This window comes from Patella vulgata, chromosome 4 (genome assembly GCF_932274485.2).
Source record: "Patella vulgata chromosome 4, xgPatVulg1.2, whole genome shotgun sequence".
Lineage (NCBI taxonomy): Eukaryota > Metazoa > Mollusca > Gastropoda > Patellidae > Patella > Patella vulgata.
In genome coordinates this window covers 76861819-76871746 of record NC_065882.2, presented here as the reverse complement: position 1 = coordinate 76871746, position 9928 = coordinate 76861819, and the positions used below count along the sequence as shown (strand labels likewise).

The 9928-nt window shown below is 41.6% G+C and overlaps 1 protein-coding gene across 1 annotated transcript; it reads right to left on the bottom strand.

The window, feature by feature from the left end:
• Positions 1-5073: 5073 nt before the first annotated feature.
• Positions 5074-7747, bottom strand: LOC130010223 (actin, cytoplasmic 1). Its single transcript, XM_050547470.2, has 2 exons — positions 7528-7747; positions 5074-6406 (listed from the first exon to the last, which is right to left on the bottom strand). The coding sequence occupies exons 1-2, from the start codon at positions 7648-7650 to the stop codon at positions 5402-5404; spliced, it is 1128 nt and encodes a 375-aa protein (XP_050403427.1). The 5' UTR covers positions 7651-7747; the 3' UTR covers positions 5074-5401.
• Positions 7748-9928: the final 2181 nt, after the last annotated feature.

Sequence of the window (9928 nt, the reverse complement as noted above, 5' to 3'; positions counted from 1 at the left end):
TGGCTTTTCTTGAGTTCTTTTGTCAAGATAAAATCTCAAAAATCAAACTATTTGAAAGTTCTTCAATAGAGCTGCAGATAATTGCTGGGGCTCAGTATTTGTAAATGAATCAGTTACTGTCTCTGATTCAAGCAGGCCTGTTAACGGTGAGGAATGGGGTTTAATGTCCACTCGATCAGAGAACAGAGGTGGCCCTTGGAAGTACAAGGAGAAGGGGGACTAGAGGATAAGGGGCGGATAGTGGGTGGGGGGAGCAGCTCTAAAGAAAACCCAACAAATCTGTGAGCATCAAGTGGAGAGAAAAGGTCTTAAATGTCTGTCGAAAAGTTTCAATTAACAATTTTGAGTGGTTGGAAAGCGCAAAATCTACTTGTTAAGCCAGCTCAAATTTCGTCAAGGTCGCTGAGATGTAAATAAGGTTAGGGCAAGTGATTGGTGGTGAGATTGTAGGTTAGGTACAGGGTTAGGGTTGTGATTAATGCAAGCCCTGTTTACATCCCGTGACCTTTGACCAAACTTGAAGTTGGCCTTGTCAATTAGATCTAACAATTGGAAAGTAAGCTGAAAAATTGTAGAAAAGGAATGAGCAAGGGTCCTTTGACTTATAATTATGTAATTATATATTCACTCTTGATCAGTGATTTGTAGGGGGGGTGGATGGCTGAATGGTTAGCGTGTGCGCTCTGCAACATAAGGTCTGTCATTGAGTCAACTGGCATGGTTTTGATTCTCCAGTTGTACGGGACAAGAAGTAGGGTCGCCTGTTTAACCTTGTGGGTTTTCTCCGGGTCCTCCAGTTTCCTCCGACTGCTAAAGACCCCTATGCACAAGCGAATTATTGAAATAAAATTGAATTATATGTTAGTCCCGAAATGTCCTAGTTTGTGTCGAGTGGACGTTAATCCCCATTTCTCCCTCTCTCTGCATCAGTGATTTGAGTAGCAAGCTCACTAGAAAGAATTTAGAATGTATCGAAGATTAACTTCCAGCTGTCCTGCAACAACCGGTATAATCAAGATTGCCATAATGCAGTAGTGTGCTTGGGAGGGAATTTTGCCCCGTTAGAAGCGACACAGCCTACTGTTTATTTCGAATTCCTAATATCAGAGTTATTTTGCATGCACATATGACCAAATGACTAAGACACTGAAAGACTAATCTTTCATAGAGAGAGAAAGAAATGGGGACCCGGAGAAAACCCACAAGGTTCTAATCTTTCATATTGTCTGATATGCTGTGCTTGTAAGTGGCATTTACTCTTTTAACATTACATAATGTCTCGCGATTCATATTTGTCGTGGGTGTTGTGATGTTAAATAAGAATGGTATAATATTTCATTTGTCAAAAGCCATGATATTTGTGAATGGGTCTGGCGGGATATGGGGGACCGAATGGTTAGCACTTGCGCGCTGTATCACAAGGCCTGTCATTGAGTCAACTGGCATGGTTTCGAATCCCCCGGTTGTACGTGACAAGGAGTAGAGTCGCCTGTCCAACTTTGTGGGTTTTCTCCGGGTCCTCCGGTTTCCTCCCACTGCTAAAGATCCCTATGCACAAGCGAATTATTGAAAAAAAATTAAACCATGTTAGTCCCGAAATGACCTAGCTCTGTCGAGTGGACATTAAACCCCATTTCTCTCTCTCTCTTTGGCGGGATATGAATATACATATTATACTAATGGTAAGATCATATTGACTTGGGAGCTACGGTGGCTAAGTGGGTAAGACGCTGGCTCGCTAGCCTGGAGATTGCGTGTTCGATCCCTGCATTGGCCGAGAAAGTTCATCAGGATTTTCCGACGTGGTTTCCCCTGTTAGTGGTGCAGGATGGAGGGCCTGACAAGGACAGCTGTCTAGTCGTTCGGATGGGATGGAAAACTGTGGGCCCGTGTATACAATGGCGTGCACGTAAAAGATCCCTTGGCAGTTAGAATTCGATCTATGAGTATAACATAGTGCCGCTGTCCGGGCAAAATTTCACTCATAGAACACTGTATGGCGTATGCCCGTCCTCATTAGCCCAGTATAGGAACAGAACAGTAGGAAGTTAAACCCCATTTCATTTCATTTCATATTGGCTTACTATAACGACCACCCCTTAAAAAAAATGAAATCCAAGGTAACCAGTATGAAATAATAGTTCATGACTAAACATGGTTTAATTATATTTCAATAATTTGCTTGCTTGCGCCCAGTTTGAGAAAACTGGTGGGTCCAGAAGAAAACCCACAAGGTTGGACAGGCAACCGTAATCCTTGTCACGTACAAGTGGGGAATTGAAACGCAACTGGACTCAATGACAGACCTTGTGACTTCCCGCGCACATGCTAACCATTTGGCCACCCAAGCCCCCGTTTAAAGTCGTAGCATCCAGGCTAATGAAGATGCGCGTAGTCCCAACGGACAGCGGGGTTTCCCTCTACTCTCCATCTAATTCCAACTGTCAGTGTGTACACTAGACGTCGGGTTTTCACGGCAACCAAATGACTAGACAGCTGTCCTTGTCAGGCCCTCCGTTCTGCGCCACTGACAAGAGGAAACCACTGCGCCACTGACAAGAGGAAACCACGCCGGAAAATCCTGATCAACTTTCAAGAGAGAGAGAGAGAGAGTGTGTGTGTGTGTGTGTGTTTAACGTCCACTGGACACAAACTAGGTCATTTCGGGACTAACATATGGTTCAATTTTATTTCAATCATTCGCTTGCGCATAGGGGTCTTTAGCAGTGGGAGGAAACCGGAGGACCCGGAGAAAACCCGCGAGGTTGGACAGGCGACCCTACTCCATTTCACGTACAACCGAGGAATCGAAACCGCGCCAGTTGACTCAATGACAGACCGTATGATACAGCGCGCGCGTGCTAACCATTCGGCCATCCACCCCCACCCATCTTTCACAGTTTTATATGGGTGTGAACCTGTGACTTTCAGTTAGCAGAGGAAGATCCTGAGAAACAGTCTTGGAAAACACTGGGATTGAAATTGCGGATTTCTTAGTTAGTGAGCAAGCTGGTGTCTTGAAATTCATCTAATTGCAACTGCCAGTGTGTGTGTGAGAGAAAGAGAAATGGGGTTTAACGTCCAATCTACACACACTAGGTCATTTCAGGACTAACACATGGTTCAATTTTATTTCAATAATTCGCAGTGGGAGGAATCTGGAGGACCAGCGCATTCATTGAGTAGGGAGCCATGGTAGCTCAGTGCGTAAGACGGCTCACTAACCTAGAGGTTCTGTATTCGATCCCTGCATTGGCCGAAAAATTTCCCTTAGGTTCCCACTTGTCAGTGGTGCAGGATCAAAGGCCTGACCAGGGACAATGTATAGTTGTTCGGATGGGATAAAAAAAAAATGAGGTCCCGAGCACAAATTGGCATACATCTAAAAGATCCCTTGGCAGTTAGAATTCAATACAAGGGTACGTTGTAGTACCACTGTCCGAGCAAAACTTCCCTGAAAACAAACTGTCATTTACGGGACTAACACGATTCCATTTTATTTCAATTATTCGCTGGAATGTAGGGGCCTCATTAGCAGTGGGAGGAAACCCACTAGACTGGACAAGGGACCCTACCACTTGTCACGTACAAGCGAGGAATCAGGACCACACTACTTTACCCAATGACAGACCTTCTGATCCAAGTCATTCGCATTAACCCTATTTGGCCAACCAATGTTTATGTGTGGGATGCAAGAGAAGTTTTGCATGGACAACAGTGGTCCCACCTCTTAACAATTTGTTTATTTTTTTGATCTTATCTCAAGAGAGAGAGAGAGAGAGAAATGGGGTTTAACGTCCACTCGACACAAACTAGGTCATTTTGGGACTAACATACGGTATATTTTTTTTATTTCAATAATTCGCTTGAGCATAGGGGTCTGTAGCAGTGGGAGGAAACCCACAAGGTTGGACAGGCGACCCTACTCCTTGTCACGTACAACCAGGGATTCGAAACCACGCCAGTTGACTCAATGACAGGCTTTATGATACAGCACGCACGTGCTAACCATTCGGCCATCCAACCCCCCTGATCTTATCCCAAGGACTAGTGCCTATCCCCCTGACTTACTGTGCACTCATTGCATTTTTTGTTTTGTATTTATTTATGGGGAGCCACTGTGGCTGAGTAAGACAATGGCTCGCTAGTCAGGAGGTCGCAGGTTCGTTCCCTGTTGGCCAAGAAAATTCATCAGGTTTTTCTGGCAAGGCTTCCTCTTGTCAGTGGTGCCGGACCTAACAAGGACAGCTGTCTAGGTCATTCGGATGGGACAAAATAAACCCAGAGGTAATATGAGTAGTTCATAACACACTATGTCCATATTCATTAGCCAAGTCAGTGCAGAACAGTAGGATGTTAAACCCATTTCATTTCATGTCTTTTTTGCGCACTTGACCCATCATTTACCACAAAATCAGTCTTTTTTTTATTTGAGAGAAGTGATCACTCTCGATCGCCTGAATGTTGACCGAGGGGAGGTTTTCTCCCACCCCTCAATGGGTGGGGGGGGGCGTGATCATTTATGAACCCAGAAATGACCCCCTTACATGCACTTAATGATCTTCAGAACTATTTCCCCCCATACACACAACTAATCACTCTCCTTCATTTCAAAATCGTTATCGAAACTGGAAGAGAGCAATCTTTTTAATTTATTGGTCAAGGGGAGCTTTTGGCTCTTAAAGTACAATCAACTACTGAGAAACCCTGTTTAACTTCAACTTAACAGATGATGGACCCATTTTGAACTAATCTATAGCTGCTATTATAGTATAGCATAATTTTACCACAAATCAATTATACTGGATGGAGGGTATTTATTACTGGTTTGGCTGGTCCCCTACTGTTGGTGCTTAACAGTAACCCTTTGACTGGCAAAGACAAAAAGCCCTCCATTTACATTACGAATATAGGTGATGATCGACCACCTCAACACACCTGCAAATTCTGTATATCCCACCCCACCCAATCCTGCTAAAAATTTCAAAAGGCTCAGGTTCACAAGTGGGTTTCCATTTACGACAATAAACCCGACCTTTAATACACTCCAAATAAAGAACAAAAAGGCTAACATCTGAGGATTTTTTTGTATTTTTTGTATAAAACTATTGTACAAAAAAGATTAAACATTAACAATAAAAATCAACATTATGTCCGCACAATTATAAATTAATGATTGACAAATGAGATTTCTGTCTTTAAATATGGGGTCGATTGTTTTGTTTTTATGTTATGTTATGTTTGTTTTTTTTTAAAGAATTGGTTTCATTTAGTTCTGAAGATCTTAAATTTTCAGATGGATCGACACAGCTGGATCTCGACCATTGCTTGATTTTTCACCTTTAAACAGTTCAGAGCATCACAATGTTAGTACTCCATATAGTAATACTGACTAATATGTTTAGAAACATTTTCTGTGGACGATTGCGGGACCGGATTCATCATATTCTTGTTTGGAGATCCACATCTGTTGGAAGGTCGAGAGAGAAGCCAAGATGGAACCACCAATCCATACGGAATATTTCCTCTCTGGTGGGGCAATAATTTTTATCTTCATTGTGGCTGGGGCCAAGGCAGTGATTTCTTTCTGCATTCTGTCGGCAATACCAGGATACATGGTAGAACCTCCAGATAATACAGTATTGGCATACAAGTCTTTACGGATATCAACATCGCATTTCATTATAGAATTGTAAGTTGTTTCATGAATACCAGAAGATTCCATACCTAAGAAAGATGGTTGGAAAACAGCTTCTGGGCATCGGAATCTTTCGTTACCAATAGTGATGACTTGACCATCAGGAAGTTCATAACTCTTTTCCAAAGATGATGACGAGGCAGCCGTTGCCATTTCTTGTTCGAAATCAAGAGCAGCATAACATAATTTTTCCTTGATATCTCGAACAATTTCTCTCTCAGCTGTGGTAGTGAATGAGTAACCTCTCTCGGTCAAGACTTTCATCAAGTAATCGGTCAAATCTCTACCAGCCAAATCCAATCTCATGATGGCGTGGGGAAGGGCATAACCTTCATAGATGGGGACGGTGTGGGTGACACCATCACCAGAATCCAGTACAATACCGGTGGTACGACCAGAAGCATACAAGGATAATACAGCTTGGATAGCAACATACATAGCTGGTGAATTGAAGGTTTCAAACATGATTTGGGTCATCTTTTCTCTGTTGGCTTTGGGGTTGAGGGGAGCTTCAGTTAAAAGGACGGGATGTTCTTCTGGAGCAACTCGAAGTTCATTGTAGAAAGTGTGATGCCAGATCTTTTCCATATCATCCCAGTTGGTGACGATACCGTGTTCAATGGGGTATTTCAAGGTGAGGATACCTCTTTTGGATTGGGCTTCATCTCCAACATAACTGTCTTTCTGTCCCATACCAACCATGACACCCTGAAAAATACAAGATACAATTCATAAATATACAAATTTAGAAATAAGTATTTTATTCAACCTGGAATTCGAAACGTTCTCATCATTTTGGCAAAAAGAAAATTTGAGAAATGGGATGGCCAAGAATCCTAACTCTCCCGTGTTAGGTTGGAGCAATTCATTGTGTGGGCTAATGAAAAGCGAGAATTCATTACCAAGGAAACTTGTCGGCATTTAGGTTTGATGCGACTCCCATTTTTGTGATATAGGTTTTAATCTTAAATACCTGACCCTAATCCTAACCATAATAGAAAGTAGCAAGTTCCATGTTGACACAGTGCGGACGGCTAACAGCTAGATTTTCGGTGTAATAGTGATGGAAATAGAAAAGGGAGTAGGATCAAACATGACCGCCAACTTGTCCAGGCATTAATAAGTCATTCTTTTATTGAAGTTTTTGCCAGGTAAAAACCTAACACAGGCGGTGTTTCAGTCCGAATATTCATACGATTTAGTCAGTAATCCATTGCGAGGCACAGCTTTCTTGAGACACCCACGTGCTATAATTCTATTCAATCATGCGAAGCGGGTACTAAACCGTCAAATCGATTTTTTCGCACGCGCTGCCCGATGTCTGACGATCATACAATCGAACGATAAAATGAAGTTTCTAGTTATGATTCACCACCAAGGCAGCCTATGATAAGGCGAGGCTTGCAATATTAAAAGCGTATACATCTAATTATCAAAACTTAAATGAAATAAAACTCTATTCATAATTTAATAAATGTAAAGAGATTGGTTAGATCAAGCAGCCATTTCTGTGGCGTTTTGAGTTCGGGTGTTTCTTCGTGTTTTTGGGGGTTTTTTTTGTTAACCCATTCCACAGAACAAAATGAGAACATAAAATGAGAAAACGCCCAACCCTAATCTATGCCAATATTGTTTAAATATCGGTTGAAAAAAAGTCCGCCGCTGCATGGCTACGAGACAATTCAGCTGAATATATAATACAGATTGTTAAAATACAGTGATATAAACGTCAATGCGAAATTGAAATTGCTGAAATATAGCAACAATGTTTATCCAAATTTGAATTTGTTAAGACGTGGCGCTCAAATAAAATTTCAATTTTCACATACCTGATGTCTTGGTCGTCCAACAATTGATGGGAAAACAGCTCTTGGGGCATCATCACCGGCGAAACCGGCTTTGCACATACCAGATCCATTATCAATAACGAGTGCTGCTACGTCTTCATCCATGGTGAAATATTTTGTATTATAATAGTTATATGGATACTAACAAACTGAGCTCTTTCCACAAGCCCTGCTGTTTCTAGAATGTTGAACCGGTCAGCTCGCTCATTGTATTTATATGCGCTCAGTGTTTAACCCGCGTGGGGTTACTGTTTTAATACCATATAAGGACATACTACACTGCTTTCCAAGAAATCGCATCGCTTGAGTGATTCTTGACTGATATATTCATAGACCAGCCTCTCATACCTGTCATACTGGTCGACTCATATGGGACGATGGGCGTTGGCTCTCCTTATAAGGCAGTTATACACACCCCCTTTTAAAGGCGTGTCTAATGCTTCAACCTCTCTCAATTGCCTATTATTCAAGATAGGGCCTACAGCTACAGTATGAGTAAATCTTATTAATAATCTTTTCAAATTTTCACCTTAATAGCAAATTTATCGATACAAAAACATACAAGAAAATCGTGAAACATTTTTAAAGCCTCCTTTGTTTTTTGTCAACTGCCGGCGACTCACAAATATTTGACCTCATTATTTTAAGACTAGTAGTAGTGAGTAGTACATTATATTTAGAAGCCTAACAATTCAAGTAACTCACAGGCCATTTTAAAAATGCGTGACGTTTGTTTTTTTGCATTAAATATAAGATGAACAGATAAATACTGAACGTAGATTATCGTATCCGTATTAGGTGGGATATAGCTGTGATCAATATGAATAGACTTGAGTTGATACTGATAGACAGCAAGCAAGTCATTGACATAATGTTTATATATAGACAGACATCCCCGTGGTGTACATAGGATAATAGCCTACGTATATTACATAGAATATTGGTATTATGTCTAATGCATTCCTCGTGTTAATTACCGCATTATGATAGATAACCAGCTGATTTGCAACACAGTGTCGAATATTCCCATATTAATTTCTCTTTCGTTTCGTTTATTATTCTGAATTTTACGGCTGAGTATAAAAAAAGAAAAAATAGAAGGAAACGAAATTGACATGTGATAGGAATAAGTTTGAACATGTACGTTTAGTCTGTGAGACTGCAAAACTACTTCAGCTGATCTTTATCGTGCACAGTATTTCAAAATGTGGATCTTTATCGTGCACAGTATTTCAAAATGTGGATCTTTATCGTGCACAGTATTTCAAAACGTGGATCTTTATCGTGCACAGTATTTCAAAATGTGGATCTTTATTGTGACACCTGAACGACTATATACGCATATACTTCTCGATATGGACGTTTTTGAGAGTAGACTAGCGTTGACAACAATGTCTAACAATAGCAGTCAAAAATAGAAACTGAACAAACAAATAAGTGGTAATTTGACTGAATAAATACTACAAATTTGTACTGAAGCAAACAAACGATCATTTCCCCTAAAATAGACGAAAAACTGAGGCCCGAACATGTGCACGTAAATGAATCCTTGAGAGAGACATGGGGTTTAACGTCCACTCGACACAAACTAGGGTCATTTCGGGACTATCATATGGTTTAATTTTTATTTCAAGAATTCGCTTGCGCGTAGGGGTCTTTAGCAGTGGGAGGAAACCGGAGGACCCGGGAAAACCCACGAGGTTGGACAGGCGACCCTACTCCTTGCCACGTACAACTGGGGATTCGAAACCACGCCAGTTGACTCAATGACAGACTTTATGATACAGCGCGCGCACGCTAACCATTCAGCCATCCAACCCCCCATGAACCCTTGAGGGCCTTGATAATGACAGTTAGTCTATAATTCGACGACGAATTCGTCGACGGACTGAGTGAAGACTTCAATTCCTCTAAAATAGATAGATGAAAAAAAAAGCAAAAAACCTGAGGTCCACGAATTTGCACGTTAAATGAACCCTCGGCAGTTGCAATTCGAAGGAGAATGGAGGGAATCGGAGCTGTACAGCTATCCCCTGCAACCCCCTCCTCGCATTGCACTGATAACTATAGAAATGGAACTGATATGTTATTCTCCAAAATGGCAGAACGTTACTGTAATCCTCATTTCAATACGTGGGGGTTAGATGGCCGAATGGTTAGCACGTGCGCGATGTACCATAAGGTCTGTCATTGAGTCAACTGCCGTGGTTTCGATTCCCCCGGTTGTACGTGACAAGGAGTAGCGTCGTCTGTCCAACCTCGTGGGTTTTCTCCGGGTACCCCGGTTTCTTCCCACTGCTAAACACCCCTACGCGCAAGCGAATTATTAACATAAAATTGAACCATATGTTAGTCCCGAAATGACCTAGTTTGTGTCGAGTCT

What these genes read in the sequence shown, in the direction of transcription:
- LOC130010223 (XM_050547470.2), bottom strand. Translation starts at nt 7,650, where the DNA reads ATGGATGAAGACGTAGCAGCACTCGTTATTGATAATGGATCTGGTATG. An exon ending in TTGGACGACCAAGACATCAG is followed by an intron (nt 6,407 to 7,527) that starts GTATGTGAAAAT and finishes TGTATTTTTCAG; the next exon opens with GGTGTCATGGTTGGTATGGG.